We start from the raw sequence: 22,522 nt of genomic DNA on the forward strand, positions 1-22,522 counted from the left end.
CATCAAGCCAGCCCTGACTGCTGTTTCCACATGAGGCCAGAACTGTTCTCCTCCTGGGCCTCCAGCAGGCACATCTTTCCGAATGCTGGTGCTCTTGAGTCAACTCATCCAACCTCTGTCTCCCTGAGGGGCTGGAGGCATGGCTTGGCACGGACGGCGTCCGTCAGCACCATCCCTGATCAGGAGACCCTGTCAGTCCACCTACTCATTGCTGTGGTGCAGTTCTAGGGACATATGAGGATGAAATGAAGAATGATTCCTTGTGGCTCAGGGCTTTGGAGGCCCACTTTGACAGAGAGGCCCCAGGGGTTTGGCCTCTAGTGATAGTGTCCTTGTTGACACAGCTGTGATGATGTGGCACAGGATAACCCATGGCAAGAGGCAGTGAGCGTGCTTCCATGTCCACATGGTGCCTTATCAAACCCCCAGGATTCAGCCATGGGGCTCCATGCTGACTCAGTCCCAGCCAGTCATCATCAAAGGCCGCACCTCCACATACCCTTTTAGTGCCACGAAGGCATGACTCACTAAGGCATGGACCGACCCCCTGCCTCGGTCCATGGCCCAATACCTAAGCCATAGCAGGAAGCAGCTACGGAATGAGTGAGCAAATGCCTGAACAGAGAGCCTTTTCTCCACCTCACATTGACTCTCATCACCAGCTCCATGTTGGCCCCAGCTCACGTACCTCTTTGCACAGATAGCCCTGTCTCCTGGCTGTTCTGCCTACCCCCCTCAGCCTTAGACATAACCACTTTTCCCCACCCAGCTCCTGTACGGTTGACTCTGCTGCCAATTCACCCTCTCAGTGTGGTGGCACTTGTCACATACACGTGTGTGTGTGTGTGTGTGTGTATTCTCCAAGGGCCTGTTGACTTGCTAGGAGCTGACCTGGCTCCTCCAGCCCCGTGTGCAGTCTTGTGCCCCTCATGTGGGCTGCACATCTGAGTGAACTTTCAGGTTCCCTGTCTCTCCCTCTGGCCAGTTTATGTCCACTCCAGGCCTGTTCTTCCAGGCCTCTCTCTGATCGGTTTCCACACATTAATCAGGTGCCACCATATTCCCTACACTGAGCCATTCTCGGGCTGGGTCAGGGCCTGCTGAGCCTCCTAGACCCAAAACCCCAGGCAGCCCCGAGCTCCCAAGCCCTGCCTCCACTGTCCCTGGGGACTCTCATTGGACTCTCCCCTGTCCCCCTTGCCACCACCTCTCTTTATCTGTGGCTCACAGCATGTGTGCCCCGTCTATCAGTGTATCGGGCTGGCACGCCTCATCCCAAGTGTATATATTACCTAATAAAATCCTTCTTATTGGGGATTATTGCATCACATTTTAATTTCCTCACTCGAGCGGCAGCATGTCGCCTGCCCGTCAGTGAAGGGCCGATAGACGGGGAGAGAGCGGATAAACTGCACAAATTACTGCCAGTCGATGCCTATCAGCCCTTTGACTGGAATTGACTGGAATTAAGGACTGAGAAATAGGATTTTCTGCCTCAGAATCTGCTGTGGCAGCTCCCATCCCATGTCCCCTCCGCCCTGCTGGCCTCCCCCCGACACTCAGCGCAGCCTTCCAAGGGCGCCTCCCACTTCCCACGCAAACCAGAGTGTCCCCTTTCCAACCCAAATCCTGTCCTGGGAACAGAGGAGCCGGCGTCCTCACTGAGCCTGCTGGGAAGGAGGTGGACTCTGGCCCCAGCGCAGTGGGCCCTGTCTCAGCTACTCTCCTGCCCCTGGCTGCTGCAGAGGGGATGGGCCTCAAAGGGGACACTCATCCAAGGTTCCCCTCCCCAGAGAAGAACCTGCTGTCCCCCACCCCACTGGCTGCAGAAGCCTGAGTCCTGACACCTCCATTGGAGAGTGATCCCCCCAAAACCCACCCTAATGCAGCCCTCATTTCCCCTCACCTCCACTACTATCACACTACCCTTCTCACCCCAAATCTTGACCCCACAGGGCTGTGAGATTCCACTCTGGAGTTGACACTAACAGGTGCTTGGTCAATGCTGGTCCCTCACAGCCTGTTGGCTGCCCTTGGGTGGAAGGTCCTGAGGTACACCATTAGGGAGTCCAAATGTCCTGAAACTGAAAGTGTCATGTGTACCTGCGACCTCTGAGAGGAAGCTGCTGGTGGCTGGCTGAGGTGTGTGGCCTTGCCAGGACCCCGTGGACTGTCACAAACAAACTGACTGCATTCATTGCGCACCAGGCATTACTCAGAAGTCTCTATGCCCAAGAGCACTTCAGGGAATAGGAAGCAGAATTAAAATAGAATTAAAAGTAAAGGTTTATGTCAGTATCCAAAAAGTATTCTTTTCCATGATACATGCAGACTGTGAAAAAACTACATGAATTTCATAATTGTTTTTGTATCAGGTTCACACTTTTTCATTCCAATCTCCACATACTTTTTTAAAGATTGGTTGCTGTGGAGTGTGGAACTGTTGTTGTTATACCCATTTTATACATGGGAAAATGAGGCATAGGTAAAAAGTCTCTCACTCAAAGGATCCGCATGCAGGCCTCTGACCAGAGAATCAGACCATTAGCCACCCTGTCATATCACCCCTTTGGTCTCCGCAGGGGATGGCAGCTCATCACAAAGAGAAGGCTCCTTCCAGGGAAGACGGAGGCTGGGCCCATCTCCCACCCCACCCTGTGTTCTCCTGGTGCCCTTCCCCGGGGCCAACACAGACAGAGTGCCCTGGGCAGTGGGCAGGGCTGCCCCTGGCCACCCATCTGCAGAAATAAGTTGCAGTGGATTGAAAATGTAATCATGGAGACTGGCAACAAGCACCGTGGGTCCCAGGAGCCCCCATTCCTCCCTGTTAATTCCTTCTCATAACATCTACAGTCTTTCTGTCTGCACTTGTATTAAAAGCTCAGAGTTTTATTAAAAGTGGATTTATTCACCCAAAAAGAGATGAAACCCCAAACTTTGTCAGGAACCTGTCAGAGCTTGCATAGTTGGGGTGGGGGTGGGGTGGGGATTTCCACATACCTGTGACCCTTGTTGAGAATTGTTCTCCATGTTCCCTGTCCCTAGGCAGCTGAGGGCCTGCTGTGAGCCCTGCCCACCTGTGACTTCTCTGGGTGCCTTCTTGGCCCAGGGGGAGATGCTTGCAGGCCTCTGAGGACCCAGGAACTTTCCTGGGTGTTGAGGCGACCCTGGAGAGTGCTGCTTGGTGACTCCAGAGAGGAACTATATGAGCGCTGTGCTCAGTGACTGTGACCCCCCAGCCCTCCCTCCAAGAGCAGTCTAGACACCCTCACATTAGGGTGGACAAACAGGTCAAAGAGATAAGCAGCCTTGCTGAGATCACACAGCAAGCCAATGGGTGGTTCAGATAGAGACCAGGTCTCTCTTTTATTGAACATTCTCCTGTGGCTTAGCCCCGCCAGATGCAGCAAATGGGGAAGGGAAGGAGGCGCCATGCTTAAGCATCCCCAAAAGACCATGAGATATCTGTCTGGGAGCCTCAGTTATGTTCCAAGGGCGCTGGGGATGAGCCGAGGCCTGAGTACATGGCCACTACTTCCTAGGTTGCCCTTACAACAGCAAGTCAGTCTGGGAGAGGGGGCATGTGGGTGCCAAGACAGGTGCAAAGGCCACAACCTGGGTGACCAGACTGAGTTCCTTGTCTGTCCCACCAGGGCACAACGGTGCGCATCATCACTGCCGTGGACCAGGACAAAGGGCGTCCCCGGGGGATTGGCTACACCATTGTGTCAGGTAAGGCACAGGGACATCTGCTCCCCTCTCCACCTTAGAGCAGCCCCCATCGGGGCTCAGGGGAACATTAGGGCCTGAGAGACAGCACATGAGTCCTGCCGCTGGACTAGTCCTGGTCCAGCTCCTGGAGAGGAGAGGAGGCTGGGTGTGTAGGCTGCTGAGTGGTAATGGGGTCAGAGCGTGTGTAGCATCATACACCTGGGAGCTCCGGTCAGGGGCGCTGTGCCTCCTCCCAGCCTCCTTTGTGCTCTGGCTCTTTTCTTGCTTTGTGAGAAGGGGACTGTTTACGTGGCTTTAGAACAGAGCTGCATCTCCAGTTGATCTCATATTTGTGTCACAGGAGGAGTTCCTGCATACTGGGGAGGGTGCCGGGGCAGGTGCATGAGCCCCTCCCCTCCCTCTGTCCTTTGGTTTAGCAGGACAGTAACTGACTACAGAGGTGGTGATGGGTGATGGCTCCCTGTCATGCGTCCCCAGACAGCAGCTCACTGTGCAAGTGACCCCGTTGGCTGCCCTGGGATTGGGTGGCTGGGGAGCAAGGTTGCTGGGGAGAGATGCAGGAGAGAGGATGCTCAGCCCCACACTGGCCACCAGACTGCTCCCAACCCTCTGCCCTACCCTAAACCCCTGAGAACAGGGTCTTGCCCTGGTGGGACAAGGGATAACAGTCTGGAGCACAGAGGATGGAGTCTGTTGAGTCAGGTTGTTCTGGGTGCATCTCTATACCTTGATTTGTCACCTGTGAAATGGGAACAGCGAGTGCCTACCTCAAGGTGGTTTAGTGTCTAATGACTTACCGTATGCACAGAGCTTCACTGGTATGTGCGAAGTACTGGCTGCTGTTATACTTTCTGATGGAAGCAAATCATTCCTTCAGGAGCTGGGTGTCACCCATGTCTCAAGGAACACAGGAACTGTAGCTGCTGGCAGAATGATCCTATGCCTCTAAGCCTAGGGTACCCTAGGACCCAGAGCAAATGCCAGCACAGCCCAATCCCATCTGTGCCACTCAGCACCCCTCACACACTTCCATCCCTTCCCCGATCAGGATCCAGAGTAAAAGCTCACAATGTACCAATGCATGAGAAGTGAATAAATGAGGCACTGAAGGGCAAGGAGGAATTTTCAAATCCCGGGAAGCCCAGGAATCACCTGGAGTTCCTATGACCTAGATGCAGAGTCCTGGGCATTCCCAGTAGTCCTCATTTTGTGGGTGAGGGATGAGACTGGAAACTGGCGCTTTCTCATGGCATCACGAGCACTTCTGCTAAGCATGGTCCTAAGGCTAGGTGTGGGAAAATCACTGCAGGAAGACAGGGTCCCCTTGGGAAAGGGTTTCTTTCCATGTGGGCAGAGGTGTTGGGAGGTGGGGCCTGTGCAAGTGAGCAGTGCAAATTACAAGGCAAAATATAAGTCTCCTGGAAACAGGGATTTGTGCTGGGATGGAGTGGACAACAGTGAGCCTTGAATGATGCTGGAGCGGGTAGTGGTTAGGAGGGCAGTACCAAGCAGACACAGCCAGAAGAGAATTACCTCTGGGCTGGTTCTGGGTGTCCCACAGCTCGGCGTGGGGTTGAGAGGGCAGAGAGTCAGGACCCAGCCCCAGGACATGTCCAGACTGGGAACAGCATGGTGACCCTGGAAGCCTGTCCTCCAAGACACCTGCTCACTGAAGGCCAGCAGCCCAATCCTCTGTTCCCCTCCAGCCTTCAAACACAGCTCCAGCCAGCACTCCCCACTCCCTGGAGTGGGGGGAGCAGGGCCAAGCCATGGTGCCCCTGGTTTCAAAGCTGGGCTTGCAGTTCCAGGGCTTGCAGTCTGGGGCCTGGGGCTTGGGCACAACAAATGCGGAATGCCCCAGGGGCAGAATCCCCTGGGCGGGGTCCCCAAGGATGAGAAGGGAGACCCAGGATATAAAGCTGTGGAGGTGGAGGAAGGCTTGTGTAGAAGTAGGGGCAAAGGACAGAAACTTCTAGAAGGCGAGACACTTAGCATGATGTGATAGGATTCCCACTGTCGGCACAGATGAGCCTTGAGGGCTTTTGGAAAGGATGACCAATGGGTTTCCTCTCCTGCACCATCTTTGATTGATTGGTAATGGCTGTGTGAAGAAGATTATGGAGGCAAACAGGCTCAGGGTGGAGAAATGAATGAGTGTGTCTTCAGCTAGTAGAGTCTACTCTGGGTGTGGGAAGGGAGTAGGCAGCAGCTGTGCCACACACGTGCATCCCTGACAAGTGAACACTCTCGTCGCTTCGTAGGGTGGCTCCTGGTTGTCCCCTCTTGGCATCTGTTACTACCGCCTCTAACCACGGGAAGCCTGGGGAAAGCATTCCTTGTTTTCCCTCCCTACTTACTCCTTCCCCGCAGCTGGCTCTGCTGGGCTGGCCCCTGCCTGTGTCTGTCCTGGCCTGGGTTGCTGGGTTGCATGGCTGCTCTCTCTACACCTAGCAGAGGTCTGGCCCCAGTGGGCAGGCACACGCTGAGCCCACTGTGATCTGCAGCATGTGGTTAACCTGCCCCAGGTATCCTGACCCGGCCCTCTGGCTGTTTCTCAGCCCTGCAGCCATGGGGATTTATGTCCACACACAGTGCTTTGGCCATTACTAACGACCCCACTGTTTTGCCAAGAACAAAAAGGCCTTCAGCAGTAAGTTATGGCTCCATCACCATCAATTTGTTTGCAGCCCTACGTGACTAAACTGAGTCTGTGGAAAGGCAGGTGCCTTTCCCTAGAGTACCTGGCTCAGGCCCCAGGCATTGGCCCTGCCACCCACCAGGGCACACCAGAGTGGGTTCAGTGGACTCCTATCCCAATGGCCCCTCTGGCCTCATCCCTCCCTCCCTGACAGAGACCTGCCATTCAGGGCAGCTGTGCCTGTCCCACTACAGAGCACCAAGCCCAAAGTTGTGAGCTTCAGGGACAGCTCCTCTTGTCCATGCTGAGCATCTACCTCCTTTGTGGCCTGGGGTCAGCAGTCCCCTCGGTGGAGAGGATGGTGCTGGGGAGGCTCGTAAGGGATGCAGAATATTAAGAATGAGTTATTGGCAGGTAGGATCAGGACCTGAAGGTCCCCAGGACACCTTCATTCATTTCCTCCTCCATTCATTTATCCTAGTCATGTTGAGAGCCGCTGTCCATGGTAGTGGTCTCCAGCTGAGCTGGCCAACAGATCCGCCCTTGGAGCGTGGCTGCTCTGAGCCAGAGGCACTGCAGATATAGAGTTTGGAAGGTTCTGGGTACCAGAATGATGAGCAGCCATTCCAATAGTCTGTCATATCGATGCCAAACTGAAGAGGGTGTATTGTGTATACACTGGGTCACAAATCACATTCTTTTAAAAATAATTAATTATTTGAAAGACAGAACTACACAGAGATAGAGATCTTCCCATCTGTTGGTTCACTCCACACATAGCCATAATAGCCAAAGTTAGCACAGGCCAAAGCCAGAGGCCAGGAATTCCATCCGGGTCTTTTAAGTAGGTAGCAGGAACCCAAGTTCTTGGGCCATCATCTGCTTCCTTCCCAGGCACCTTAACTGGGAGCTGGATTGAAAGCAGAGTGGCCAGGACTTGAACCAGCACTTCTATATGGGATACTGCATTACAGATGGTAGCTTAACCCTCTGCACCACAGCTTGGATCCTCATATATTATCAAGGTCAAATTTGCCTGTTTTCAACTTTCTGTACCCATGAGAGAGTTTTATTTGCATGTGCTGCTCTTCCCTGCAAGTGGGCAACTTCATTCTAGCATAACTTACTTCACTGTGGCTTCTACCACAGACCAGCCATGCAACCCACTAGGCATCAGTCCTCTAGGCCACAAGCTGAAGATAGTAACTTGAGCCTTCCAGGGACAGTATTAGCTGAAACAAGTGAGCCTTGGGAGAAGTGACTGGCCACAACATCAGGGTCTTCTCTAAGGATGCCTTGAGTCAGAAAGAACTTGGTTAGAAAGTCAGGCTTGTCACTTAGTTGGGGAGTCAGACCCATGAGCGGCAGCTTCAAGCCCCACACAGGCTGCTAAGGAGAGGAAACCCAGGAAATGGTGATGTTGACAGGAGTGTTGACCCCCTGCTGGTCCCATGAGTCTGTCCTGTTCCTCTCTTGTACATTCAGAAATGTCCACAGTGAGGAGCAGAACACATCCATGGGAGGGGCACCACCAAGGGAAGTTCATACCAATCAGGCACAGTAGGGAGCCTAGTGGGGAAGGGTAATAGGCAGGTAGGCAGGCAAAGACCCAGTGCGCATGAGAGGCTGAGCATGCTTGCACGGGCAGGCATCCTGGCTGGGTTAGGGGAGAGTAGGCTGGAGTAAGCAGGTGTGAAGGGGCGGGGTTGGCAGCAGGTGGTGGATAGGACAATTGGTGTAGGCAAGAGGGGAGCCTGTGAGGTCCCTTCAGAGTCCCCTTGGAAAGAATAGTTGCTTTGTCTCCCCTGACCTTGAGTGAGCTGAGTGACCCTGAGTGGGTTACCCTTGCAAAGCAGGCATTTCCCCACTGTTTAACTGGGGCCAGTGGTGTCTTTCTCATCTAGTAGTGAAAAAGCAAGGTGAATGCCTCATGATTGTTTTAGTGCTGTTCACATCAGCCAGGACATGTAAACTACCAAACATGCTACATATATACATGAAGATATATGTGTGTCTATAATATTGTTCAACCTTAAAAAATAAGAATGAACTCCTGACAACATAGATGGACATCTCATACTAAGTGACACAGAAAATACTATGTCTGTGTGTCACCTACACGTGGGATCAGGGAAAAAGCCACATGCACAGTAAGAGAGAGTAGGGCAGTGATCTCTGGAGCCTGGAAGTGGTGGGAGGTTGAGGAGATGTTGGGCAAAGGACACACACTTGCAGCCATAGGATGAGCAAGTTCTGGGGTTCCCTACCCCGGTGCAGCACAGTGACTATAGCTCACAAGGCAGGTGCATGTGAATCTCGCTAAGTGCATAGATCCCCAGTTCTTACCCACACCCAAGAGAGATGGCAGCTGCATGAAACCACAGGCATGTTAGCTGAATAACAGCCATCACTCACAGCATACACCTTCACTGAAGCTCCTTGTTGCCTGCCTTCAATACAGCGGTTTGTGTTTGTCAGCCCCACCTGAAGGAGCTAGGTGTAGGCATCAACAACAGTGTTCACGAGGGGCCTGGCACAGGCAGGTGCCTGCCATTCAGCAGGCCACTTCCCTGTTCCTGTTACTTGGCAGCATGTAGTAGCCACATACAGCTACTGGCCATAACCCTTCTTCTGCTCCCCAACCATGCTCATCTAGTGCAGCAGGAGCCCAGGGGCCCTGACTGGCTGTTGTCTTCCAAGAGGCCTGGCCCTCACCTGTTTCTGACCCCTGGCACAGGGAGCCCACTGCAGAGGGACTGAAAGCCGGGGGTTCCCAAGGCAAAGTCCCCCTTCCCTGCAAACCTGCCCAGTCTGCAGATTCTCAGGCCATACTACAGATTCTCAGGTCACAGTGCAGGTTAGTACCTGGCGGTGAGAGCCAGTGCCCATTCCTTCCCCAACCTTGCCGTCTGATGTTACATGAATCCTGGCGCACCCCATACATACTGACTGATGGAGTCTGGCATTAGATTCTCGCAAGGGCCCTTGTCAACCTGGGATGTGCAACTGGGAGAATAAGATCATGCCAGAGCCTCCTGCTGCTTCCTGCCCTCAGCCTTAACCTGGGACCAGACCACTGTGTTAGTCCTTCTCCAGGCCGAAGAGGCTGCTTCTCTGCTTGTCCCTCTCCCTGTCTCTGAATTCTGCAGTTTCTAGAGGGTGGGAGCCCCATGCACTGTTGAGTTTGAACTGAGCCATGAGTGAGGAAGCCGCCAGGGGAGTTAATGTCCCTGGTTCCATAGACAAGAAACCACGGCCCAGAGAGTCTACGTGGACTGGTCTGGGGTCCCCGCTGTTAAGTGACAAAGCGGTGTGAACTTGGCTCCAGAACATACCCAGTTTCCTTGACAACAGAGATGCTCAAAGTGTGGTCTCCAGATTAGCAGTGTCAGCACTACCTAGGAATGATCAGAAGAACCAAATTTACACCCCTTTCTAAACCTGTTTAATTGGAGCCTGATGTGGGGATGAGGGGAAAGACAAGGTGGGGGAGAAGATGCAATAGTAAAATTTCTTCTAAGGGGAGGGGAAAATTAGACTAAAAAATGTCTAAATTAGCTCTGGTGGTAGGCAATGGGGAGAAGGTGAAGTGGTGACCCAACGTAAAGGGCTATGCATGATTTGAATGCCCCTGAGAGGTTTCTGTGCTGGGAAGGGGAGGCTGTGTGTGTGTGCACAGGGAGTCCAGCTTGTTGCTGTCAGGCAGCACCGCCCATCCCCCCAGCATGCCCCAGCCAGGACCTAGGGGGCTGCTATCAGGAGGCCATCACCCGATGCACATCAAAGCCCTTGTGATTAAGCCGCTTGGCCTTTTTCTCCCCCTGGGAAGCAAGAGTTCAACCGAAGCAGAATTGCTGTGGAAATCCGGAGCTGCACGCCACAGCCCCCAGCCTGGGGCAGCGCAGTGGGTGTCTGGTAGCTCTAGAAACATCTGGCCAGGCCTGGGAGGGAGGGACTGGGGGCGGTGGGAGGCTGGGCATTGGGAGAGGGCATAGAAGGAAAAAGGGGTGGGATCTTGAGCACAGCAGGGAGGGGGTGAATGTGACCTGGTCAGAACATTGCAGGGAGGTTGACCCGCCCACTGGCTGCTGTCTAGGGAGGCAGAGGGGTGATTGAGGAGGTGTGCAGGGCGAGAGTTAGCAGGCTCGGGGAGGTGCTGCCTGTAGATAATGCAGGAAAAGAAACTAGTGAATCCAGCTTTCGGGGGTCCCTGGTGGCAGCCAGGGTAGAAAAGCTTGTATTTTCAAGGAATGCCCATTTATGAATGCCCTCTGAATGTCACCCTCAACCCACATCAACACATAGAACAGAAGAGCCCTTCCCTTACCCAAGGCAGACATCACTGATTAATGCCAGCCCTCACACAGGCCCCTGAGCCGCCCTGCCCTCTGGCAGTGTTGAGGAGCAGTCCTCTCCAGCAGGAATGAAGAAACTGTCCAAGGTTTCGCCTGTTGATTCCCAGTGTTCTTCCCTGGAGGGATCTTAATTCAATTATCTAAACACACAGGTTTATTGACAGTTTTCTTCCACCAGCACAAGGAAGCAGTGCCCAGCATCACACCCACGACCACCCAGGCCAACCCACAGCTAGTGCCTCTCTGGGACCTCACCCCAGGAGTGTGCCTCCTACCAGCAGCCTCTCTTGGCACTCTGTGTGACAGCCTGAGTGCCCCTGGCTCTCAGTCCTTTCTCTCTCTAAATGAGGTCCTGAATGCACTTGGTTGAGCAGTCATGGCTGGCCTGGCTTCTGTCTCACAAACTACACTGGGCTGTGGTCTTTCTGTTTTTTACGGATTTAGAAAAGCTGTGTTACAGGATGGAGGGTAAGGGGCAGGGAGACAGAGAGAAACAGAGATCTTCCATCTGCTGGTTTACTCCACAAATAGCTGCAACAGTTACTTTCTCAGGCCATAAACAGGGATCTGAATAGGAAGTAGAGCAGCCAGAACTTGACCCAGCACTCAAATGGGTGCCAGCACTGCATGCAGAGGCTTTACGTGCTAAGCCCAGTGCCAGCCCCTGGGGCCGTGAACTTGAAGAGATTTCACAGCTGGTAGCCTGAGACCCACTTCATTCCTCTTCTCCACCCTATACCCTCCCTGTGGCCAGGACCTTCTGTCCCTCACTGGGACCCAAGGCCTCCTGCTGCCAGCTGCTCCATGAGACATCCTCAAGTCCTCACCCTGCAGCTGGGTCTTCAGCTTCCCACCCTGGTGAGGCTGGCAGCGGGCACACATACGTTTAAGTGATCAGCTTTGCTAAGGGTGCCAGTGCTTGCAGGAGTCCTTGGGCACCAGTGCAAACAGCCATGGGGCGGTGGCCAAAGTGGTACAGGGCAGGAAGAATTCTCCCATGTCCCCGTTGTCACAGTCTCTTGTCTTCATTGGCTCTTTTCTGCCTCGTTCTTCTCTCTAGGATGGCTGTGTTCTGCTCATTTATAAGAGGTGGGAGGTCTCTGGAACCAATCCCTGCTGGGTTGGCACCCTCTGTATATCTCACCCTGGGGCATGTCTGTACCCTGGATTCTTGGCTTCTAACCCACATCGGGCCTGGCAGGATCCCCCTTTGCTTCCTTCTTAACTTGTCCTAAAGTTTTGGCCACATGGGAACCCATTAGCCACCCAGAGGCAGACGGCCACCCTTCCACCCTCCTACCTGTCAGTCCTATCCACTCCTAGCCCCCTTAGCTGTATCATTGACCCCTGCACCTTCTGTTCCCTTGCTTTTGGAAAATGTCTTGTTACATACACAAAGGATCTTCCAATCATCCATGAAAATGCTTATTATTTTAAAGACAAGGCTTATACTTTTTTTTTTATTTATCAGAATAAACTTGTCTTTTTGTTGCATTTTCCAATGAGTGTGTTCCAGTCCTTTCTTGTCTGTGGACCACTTGCTGTTTGCCCTTAGATGACTTTGAACTTTATTTTTAAAGTGTCCTGCTGGGACATTGTGTTTTGTACCCAGCGTGTGAGGCACATTGGTGTTACTGGTTTGGTTATACGACTGTTTGCAACTCCAGCATGTGAGGATGCAGCAGTTTCCTGGCCTGTGTCCCTGTCTGTAGGGACGTGGGCTAATTTTTGTTCTTACAACTTGTACCACTATATATATGAATCATGCAAGAATTTGCCTTTACTCTCCATTCATGTCCCTTCTCCCCATCCCTGTACTCCCCCCAAGTCCCAGAATGTTGGCTGGGGTGGCCAAGACAGGAATGGCAGGCAGTGCCAGGATTCAATCCAGGTCATCCTGCCCCCAAAGCCTGTATTCCCTCTGCCACTGGTCCCTGTTCTGCCCAACACCAAGATTCTCCTGTCAACCTGCTAGTCCTTGTGTAGATCTGAATAGTGGGATCCATTCCTTCCCTCAGTTAACCGAGTGGGTGCTGGGTGCCAGGCTCCATGCTGCACCCTGGAGACCACCTGCAGAGTGAGAACCAGCCTCCCTCCTGCCATCATGGACCCCATTCAAGAAAAGGAGGCAGTAGCAGATAAAGGAGTATCGTGGGGCGTGGGGCATTTCCCAGCTGTGTTGGTCACTGTGGAGGAAAACACCAAGGCTAGAGATAGCCCCAGATCAGGTAGCGCTTAGGGAGGGCATTATTAGGAAGAGGTGTTGAGGGGACCTCGACTGCCTGCCTCCACCTGCCCAGGCCATGAACACAGAATGAGACCCTCATTATTCCCACCCAGGAAAGGTCTCCAGGGGCTTTGTTCCAGAGCGGAATGCCCCCTCAGCAGCTCACACCCCAATTTCCTTTGCTCTGGACTCCCTGGATGACTGCTCAGCATTCGAGGCAGCCCCCAGCTGGGGCTAATCTGAAATAAAAGTTTGTATTTATCTAGCTTGATACCTGGTGCAAGGTTAAATCATACAAGAGAAAAAGCAATAAAAGAGAAAGATTAAGCATAAGGCACCGTCTTAGGCATGCCCTTTTGCAATGTGGTGACAAAGATATTAAGCTGGGAGTCACTCACAACCCCCATGCCATTCCCGCTTGTCTTAGTAGGAGCTGGAGGGAGGGGAAGAAGGAGCGGGTGGGATGGCAGGGGAGACGCCCTGAGGTACCCCCACAGAAGCCGAGAGGCCAGATGGAGCCCTAGCGTCTCAGCTGTCAGCCACCTCCCACTCGCACATAGCTATGATTCATGACTTTCTCGGAGACAGTGACATCTGTAACCTACCTTCCTGTCTTTGCACCCCTATCATCCGTGTTTATTAATTTTGTGCCAGCTATGGGCAAGGCACTGGGGAGGAATGGATTGGTCAGAAGCCTTAGTCACCATCCCTTCCGGCAGTCAGCCTAGCCTCAGCTGTCAGGTGACCTTGAGTAACCTTGTTCTCCTGTGTGCATCTCAGCTTCCTCACCTGTGAAATGGGAGCATCATAGGGTAACATGGAGGGTTAGATGAGGTACATGGCAAATCTTGCCATACAGCATGGACACTCGAGAAATGACGTCAAGACAATCATTATCCGACTGATGACAAACGTGCAAGAAAAAAATACCTGTATGCTGAGCAAGTGAGTGTCCATTGGCTTGCCAGCCCCATACCTCTCCCTAAGAAAGCATAGCTAAGGGTCCAGAGGCAGCCACAGGGTGTGTGTGTGTGTGTGTGTGTGTGTGTGTGTGTGTGTGTGTGTGTGTGTTGAAGGGGGGTGGCTATACGTTCAGTCTGATCTGTTGTGTGCCTTCTGCCAATCTCCTGGCAGGTGCCCCGGGTACAGGGTCACTTGAAGCTCGTAGCTGACTCCCAGGCCTCTGCTGGCTGCCTCACTGCTGGCTGGCCAACCTGGTGTCCCCAGGAATCCCTGAACCCTGGAGATAGTGGGATCTCTGGAAGGGCTGGGGCTGCTCCTCTGCTCCACCATGCTGCCACAGTAGGACAGCTACCACTTTCTGAGTGCTGAGGAACAGAGCTGAAGGCTTTCCCTGTACCAGCTCCCTATAACCCTGAGAAGACACATTTGTTACCCCCATCTTACAGAGGGGGGCACTGAAGCCAGGTTGCCACAGACCACAGAGCTAGAGGGGTGGAAAGGCCAGGAACTGAACCCCACTGGCCCTGGGGCATCTCCCCACCCTCCTAGATCCCTGATCTGGCTGCCCAGCTTTAGGGAATTACCAGGCCTGCCTCAGAGCTGGCTGAACTCTCAGAGATCCTGTACTATGCTCCTGTGTGGTTTCTCTCTCTCTCTCTCTCTCTCTCTCTCTCTCTCTCTCTCTCTCTCTCACACACACACACACACACACACATACACACACACACACACACAAGTGCTCTGAGTCAATTAGCAGGCAGTTCCTCTTTCAAATATTTGACCAATATCCTGGAAACTGATATTTCAAAGCAGATATTTTGGATGTTGATGGACATGAATAAACTCTGGAACAATGTGAATTCACCATTTCACAGCTCGCTCTGCTAGGCCCTGCTTCCCACCGCCGCCCAAACCCATCCTGAAGAATTCCTGGCAGGTAGGTGGGCTGGGACCACACCCCTTTCTCCCACAGCCTGGAGGACCCTCATGGTGAAATGCTTCTGAGCCCAGGAGCAGGTAGCCTGAAGGGCCCTGGCTAACAGTGGCTGGAAACCCAAGGGTCCTTATGCAGGAGCTGTGGCCAGTGTCTGCATTCCCATGCTGGGCGTGTTAGGTGATAGCAAGAGCAATGTAGCACAGACACAGAGGAGCTCCCAGGCCTCTTTAGAAGTCAGCAGGGACAAGAGCATTGAGCTCTTGACCAACTCTGCAGATAGTTGCTGGGGCTCAACAAGCCAGCCTCCCCTCCTGGCTGTTCTGGGTGACTGGGTTGTGGAGTAGAGATGGTAAATGGACAACCATGCTTTCCAGAAGCCTGTAGCTAGGCAAGGAAACTAACATATTAGGTTACTCATTTGTCTGCACAGTGCTTGCTGGATGACTTGTGTGTTCAGAGCAGGGTAGGGGGCAGGGCAGGCCAGTGGCATGTGCCCACACCACCTCCCACCCCTGCCCAGCACAGCATAGCACTGTGCCCCCGGCTGTGACATGGTGCTCTCTGGAGCCGCATGGGTGGGGCGTGAAATGACATGGAATCACACAGTGAGACCATCATTCCCTTCTGCGTTCCCACTCCCAATTTCTATTTCAGTTTAGTCCAGGAGAGAGTCTGGTCGGGTGCTCACGGCATTAACCCCTCTCAAGCCCTCGGCTCATGTCTCCTGGAACAAGAAGCTCAGCCTCCAGCAGGAGTAGAAGTATGCTGGCCACCCTGTTGCAAAGCCGCCCTATGTGCATGGCCCCTGACCTGGCTCTCTGTTTGTCAGGCACTTCCATCATATGAGAGTGACTTTTAAAGAGGGAAAATTAAGTCCAATTAAAGAAAAATATGAAATAAACTGTATTGCAGTTCACATGCTGCTGGAGTAAGAATTGGGAGCAGAGCTTTCAAGACCTGGTGTGGGAATAGACATGGGCTTGTCCCCCTGGAGACAGGGAGGGTGATGGAGCTCTTGAAGTCACCTCCAATGTGTGAGGCACATACTAGGCCAGCTCCCACCTGTGAGACCACCCTGCAAATGGGGAGCACTGGCACCCCTGCATGGTTCTCTGGCTTTCCCTGCCAGGCCTGAAGTATGCTCTGAGTAGGTTGGGGGACAGCCCTGCTCTGAGTAGGAGGGAACAGAGTGCATGAAGGAACAGTTAAAAGGCAGTGGCTAAGCCAATGAGGCCTGAAGAGTCTTGCAGGCCAAGCTAAGGGTTGACAGCATGGCTGCAACTCCCCCAGGACATCCCCAGTGACAAGAATCAGAGCTCGCAGGAAGCTCCAGCTCAGGGTTCTCGAGCCCCACTCTGAGCCCGCCTGCTGGCATTGGGAGCTGAGATGTCAGGCCCCAGCACTGCCTCCTTCATTGAAGCAGTTCTGCCTGCACAAACCAATACAAAGCTATGACCAAGCAGGGGAAGTTTGTTCTCTTGCATTCTGGAGAACAGAAATCTGGTGTGAAGCTTAGGGAGATAAAACTAGGCATACACAGGGCTGCTTCTTCTTAGAAGCCCCAGGGTGGGCATGGGGCTGAGGGTGGGGGATGCAATCCCTACTTTGCTGTCAGCTTCTGGGATCTGCTGGCGTTTCTTATCCTGTGGCCATGTCATTCCCCTGTCTTCAGCCCAAGCAGGTCACATGACCTGTCCTTTCTGGGAGCTAATGCTCCCTGAATCATTCTCCCAGGAGAATGCTTGTGGTCATTTAGGTTGGCCTCCTGCCTAAGGTTCCTTTATTATAGAATTGCACCTGCCAGGCCCTGAACCAGGTAGGGTACCATGCACAGACCCTGGGATTCAGACCCATTTTGATGACTGGTCTTTGGCCTGCCAGACATCTTTACTCTTAGTCTTTTCCCAGCTGCCCCTCATTGGATTTTGTCATCATCTTCACCACCTGCAATGGCCACACAGCCTCTTCTCCACCGGGCCTGCCCTTGAACATCCTCTCAGCTGCTATTAGTTATTGCCATCTCTGCATTCAAGCGTTCCAATTCCAGGTTTCCTGGAGGGGCCCTATTTGACCAGTTTGGTTCATCACTATGAACAGCAACTGCAGGTCAACAGGGAGCTGGCAGCCAGAGGGTGGCATCACCCCGGATGGCTGGTATAGGCCATAGGGGATTGGGCTCTAAATACATCTTTGACAGTTTTAAAGATAGGCCAGTGGGGCAGAATAGAGCTCTTTGTACCAGACTAGTGGATAAATATAAAGTGCTTGATATATGATAAAGGTGGCCCCACAAATCAATGAGAAAGGATGACTTGTTTAGTGGCTGGTGCTGGGAAAACTGGCTCACCCTGTGGAGAAAAATAAAGCTAGATCCCTCCCATACCCCATATAGCAAGGTGGACTCCAGATGGATTGAAGACCTGTATGTGAGAAGTAAAATATAGAACCCTCATAAAGGGAAACAGGGGTGGGGGTATATCTCCGTGACCTTGTAGCAGAAAAGGACTTCTTAGCACCCATAGCGTACCAGCCAGAGAAGAAAAATTGAGCTGCGTCAGAGGAGCTCCAGTTCCCTGGGAATATATCGACAGAAGGAGAGTCTGCAGGGACTCAGAGGGCAGGGGATGCCAAGAAGTACGAGGAATGTGTGTTATAAGGATAACTGTGCAGAGATTGCAAGAATTGTTTGCACAGCACAAACCCAGCTTTTAGTGTCACTGCTCTACAAACTTTGGAGGTCCCCTTGCATAAGACATTTCTGCACATCCATAGGGAAAAGTTGGCAGAACCACTAGAACAGTGAGCAAAGGGTGCTTACAGCATGGGAATTCCAGGGCTGGTGGACAAAGGATGGAACTGATTAGAAATCAGACACAAGCAGGAACTGTAGTGGCCAACCTTGTATGTCCCACCCACATCCGTTTAGTAGCTCAGTCCCCATTCAGTCTGTCTTTATATGCAAGCTAAGAATTTTTTTTTTAAATATTCTGTCTATTTGAAAGGCAAAGTGTTGGAGAGAGAAAGAAAGAAAGGGAGAGAGAAAGGAAAATTTCCACCTGCTGCTTCACTCCCTAAATAATCATAGCAACCAGGTCTGGACAGGACAAAACCAGTAGCCTGGAACTCCATCTAAGTCTCCCACCTGGGAGCTGAGGCCCTGGGCCATCTTCATTTCCTTTCCCAGGCACATTAACAGGGAGCTGGATCAGTGATGCCAGCTATATTGGCAAAGGTATAAATTGCTGTTTCTTCTCCATAGATCTGAAGATTGGAAATACTGTCTGAGAACTAACTCCAATTAGGTAAAACTTACCCCTTCCTGTAGCTCCCCACCTCTTCTGCCAGTTCTCTTCTTCTCATTAAGACCTGGGTTGTAAAAACTTATATTTGGGACTGGGGCCATGGCATAGTAGGCTAAGCCTCCATTCACTTGTGCACTTGACTCCCATATGAACACCAGTTTGAGTCCCGGCTGTTCCACTTCTGATCTAGCTCCCTGCTTGTGGCCTGGAAAAGTAGTAGAGGATCCCTCAAATACGTGAACCCCTGCACCCATGTGGAAGACTCAGAAAAAGCTTTTGGTTTCAGATTGGCTTGGCATAAAATAAGTCATACTGAATTATTACTGTATTTCAAACTCAAGTCATTTTTGTGAAAATGCATTTCTCTCTGCTAGAAGAATACCAACATGATGTCCTTGATATATGCCTCTTGGACTACAAGTCCAGAATCTCCACTGTGGCCTCTTACAGAGGAAGTTTCCTGACCCCAAGTAAAGAACATTCTGTAATCTATGAGAAGCCATGAGCTGTTAGGCTGAATCACACAAAGTCACCAGTTTTGTAAATCAAAAATGGCTGGATGTCAGCCATTTTGGTCTAACAAAATGGATAATTATTTAAAAATAAGTCTTGAGTTATAAAATACACAGCAGGAGCTAACAAGGGCCAGCACTATGGTGCATAGGGCTAAGTAGCTGCCTGCAATACCAGCAGGCCACATCAGAGTGTTGGGTTCAAGTCCCAGCTACTCTACTTCTGAGCCACCTTCTTGTGAATATGCCTGGGAAAGCACAAGCACATAGGTCCCGGTCAGTCATGTGGGAGATCGGGTTGGAGCCCCTGGCTTTGATTTGGCCCAGACTTAACTGTTGCCACCTTTTGGAAGTGTACCAGATAGTATAGTATCATTTCTGAAAGATAAAAAGAAGAGGAGCTGGAGCAGTCGTTGCTGTGGATTCTCTACAAGAAGTGTGCATGCTCCAGGCCATACAGCACTTTCCTGGATGCGGGGCTTATTTTAGAGGAGCTGGGGCGGATGGAGGATTGGTGACTATGGCCTGCATCTCCTGGCTCACTGCTGTGGAGCGTTACCTTGCCAAATCCACCCAGAGTGGGGGCTGAGTCCCATGAAGAGGTGAAGGTGCACCCCCAAGTACCTGACAAAGCAAACTTCTTGGAACTGATTCCTGCAGCCTGCCCTCCCAGGAAGCTGGCCTGTGTGACTCCTTGTTTTGCCCCTACCCCAGGCAGAGCTCGTGCCCGAACTGCTGAACTCCCCCAGGCATTGGGTCTGCTGGAGGGATGGGGTATGTCACCTCCAGACAAAGTGACAGGCCTCCTTCAAGCTTAGAAATGGCTTAGCCATGACATGGAGGGAGCATCTCAATGCTTTGGTCCAGTAGATTCAAGTTCAAGTCCCAACTCTTGAGTTCAACTGTCAATGGAACCTCAGCACATCCCTTGTGTACATTCCATCTTTGCACAAACTTCATGACACCACTCCTTGTGTGTCCTGGGAAGCAGGGGCAGTTGGGAAGAATGGGAAAGAGCCTGTTCTATTTGTTCCTTATCCCATCAGTGTCCATCTTTCCACATCTTTCCCTCCTTTAAAACTGATCTTACTTACCTCCTCCAGGAAGCCTCCCCTGTCTGTCCACATGCATCTCTGCAGGGATGATGGGAGCAGCCTCGCGGTCCCCTTCCTGCTGTATTCCTAGTGGGGAGACTCACGCCCCCACCCAGCAGCTTGGCTTCCTTTTCTCCCTGACCTACCATCCCCAGGCCCCCATCCAGGCCACTACCACCTCTGGCACAGCTGTCCAGTGGTCTTGGACATCCACAGCCATCTGTGTCCTTTGTCCTCTTTCTTCCTTCCATTCCTAGGATCCCTGAATCCCTGGGGATGCCCAGGTCTGTGGCATCCTGGGGTGGGAGCTTCTGAACCCTGCAGGCCCATGCCATCCCCAAATATATCGCACTGATGCAGCAAAGGGAGTTGTTCCAAGGGACTCCTGGGAGCTGGGGCTGCTGCCAGGCTCTCCCCAGGTGAGGCAGGGGCTGTTTTCCCATTGTATCTGTGTGGACTCAGAAGCTCACAGAGTGAGGCTTGTCCATGACTACCTGCACTGTGTGGTATGGCTGGCATTGACTGCAATCCCCCACCAACCCAAAGCCCTGTGTCCACAATCAAGGCCTTTGTATCACTCCCCAGCTGGGCCCTGTGTGGCTACCAGGAGCCCCATGTCTTTCCTCCCCCTACTGAGAAACCAAAACTCAAGTGTTCTGTATGGGCTGCGTAGTTCAGAGCCATGCACTGGGGCTTGGCTGCCTCCAAGTCCTGCTCAGAACAGCTCCTCTGAGATCAGCACTGGTTTTCTCTGACACTGAGAGCGGGGCTGTGCTCAGGGGAGAGGCCAACAGGGAGGAGGGGCTGGCCTTGAGCGAGAGCAGGAGGCAGGGCCCCGGCTCCTAAGGCCCTCTACAAGAGTTATGTTTCCGGTAAATACTGTTGATGCTGCATTTCACAGATAAGGAAAACTGAGACTGGAAAGTTTATGTAACATTAGGGTTGCTCTGGGCAGAGAGGTAGCAGAGCCAGGATTCAGACCCGAGTCTGTGTGAGTCTGAGGTTCATGTTGTTTCTCTAGAACTGCTGTGCCTTACTGGGTCATTGTGACAGCCCTGTCATGTGCAGACCCTATGTAGAATTCCCATTTTGCAGGAGGGTAAACTGAGGCTCGGAGAGCCCAAGACACTCAATGGATGCAGTGGTAGATGCTGAACTGGCTCCTAGTCCACTCTTGTTCTATCTTCTATCAATAACAGGTTCTTTCCTATAGTGGTAGCAGAGGTTGGAAGTGCCATGAGGAGGGGAGAGAGGATCAGGTATAGCTGTGCCAGGAAGGGTCAGGTATAGACAGCCCTGGAGGCCAGCAGACTTCAGGTGTGGGCAGGAAGGAGCCATGCAGGTCCCTAGAGGGAAATGAGGTGATGAACTGGCACTTTCCAGTGTACTGCCAGCCCAGCCTGCCCCGACACCTGCCTCCCAGCCCTGCCCGCCCCTCCGCCCATGTTCCCTCCCTCTCCGCCCAAGGGACGTGGGGCCGCTAGGTCAGGTCTTTGTTTGAAGGACAGATAATTAATCCCACAAAGTAATCCCCGCACACTCTGGCAGATTTATGGAGATCCCTGCTGTCCCAGGAACTCGGTCTGATCATCTTTCATTCTCCAGGCCAAGTGAGTGAGTGACTCGTTATATCCTAGGCCTCATGCCACACGGAATTTCATTTAGGGAGTTCTCCAGGTAGCAGAAGATTGATAACCCAGGTCCCAGGCGAGATGCCATGAAGTGGGTAGGAGTACAGTGGCACTGTCAGACCTCCCTGATCCCTGGGCCCCCTGGCTGGTCACTAGCTTCCCCTCCCTGCCCAAAAAGGCTCAGTGTCCTGGGGCTCACCTGCTGCAGGCCATGGGCATCCAGGAGTCATCCAGCCCAATCCTCCCAAGTCACAGAGGAGAAGACAGAGGCCAGGGTAGTGAAGGGGGCCCAGGCTACTCTGTCCCACCTGGTCCCGTGTTGATAATGCCCTCCTCCCCAGGCACCCCCCCCAATCCCTGCCCCATAGGAAGCTGTCAGTGGAAGGGGCTCATGAGACCCATCCCTGTGGTGGTCCGGAGCCTGCCTTCCAAGGGGACTCCTTCCAGTGGGGAAGGGTGGTAGAGACCTACAACTCATCTAGCAGGGAGTGAGAGAGAAAGGCTTGGCCTGGAGGTCAGAGTAGCTGCTCCTGGCCTAGCTGCCCTGCCTGCAGTTCTTCAGGCAGCAGGTGGTTTATCCTTTGTAACACCGTCACCATGAGTTTCGGTTCATTTGGTTATCATGAATATTTATCAGCTACTTTGCATGTACCGGCTGTTGGGAATGTAGCCATGAACCAGACAGCCAAGGCTGTTGCCCTTGAGGAACTTACAGTTGAGTGAGGATGACAGAGAATGAATAATCATGTAGATGCATGCGTGAGGTAATTTTGCAGAGTGACAGCTGCTTGTGGGAAAATCACATGAGAGTCTGATGGGATGGCTGAGCCAGACCTACTAGGCTGGCAAGGGGACCTCCGTGCAGCAGGTGGCCTTGTAGGGCAGGGGAAGGAAAGCTCTGGGCAGGAGACACAATACATGCTAAGGTCCTGGGGAAAGGATGAGCCAGGGCAGTATTCAAGAAACAGAAAATTATAAGAAAACATTTTTTTTAAAGATTTATTTATTTATTGGAAGTCAGATATACAGAGTGGAAGAGAGACAGAGAGGAAGATCTTCCATCCGATGAGCCACTCGCCAAGTGAACGCAATGGCCGATGCTGTGCTGATCCAAAGCCAGGAGCCAGGAAC

The 22,522-nt window shown here is 52.5% G+C and overlaps 1 protein-coding gene across 2 annotated transcripts in view; it reads left to right on the plus strand.

Annotated features, from left to right (window-relative positions):
- The window catches only part of CDH23 (cadherin related 23), a 307,817-nt gene that overhangs the window by 114,968 nt on the left and 170,327 nt on the right, over positions 1-22,522 (plus strand). For both annotated transcript variants that reach the window (XM_040975899.1, XM_040975900.1), the window contains exon 8: positions 3,654-3,732. In XM_040975899.1, coding sequence (XP_040831833.1) covers positions 3,654-3,732 — 79 coding nt within the window. The remainder of the gene's footprint in view (positions 1-3,653; positions 3,733-22,522) is intronic.

This window comes from Ochotona curzoniae, unplaced genomic scaffold (assembly GCF_017591425.1).
Source record: "Ochotona curzoniae isolate NIBS_2020 unplaced genomic scaffold, NIBS_Ocur_1.0 contig_2692, whole genome shotgun sequence".
NCBI lineage: Eukaryota > Metazoa > Chordata > Mammalia > Lagomorpha > Ochotonidae > Ochotona > Ochotona curzoniae.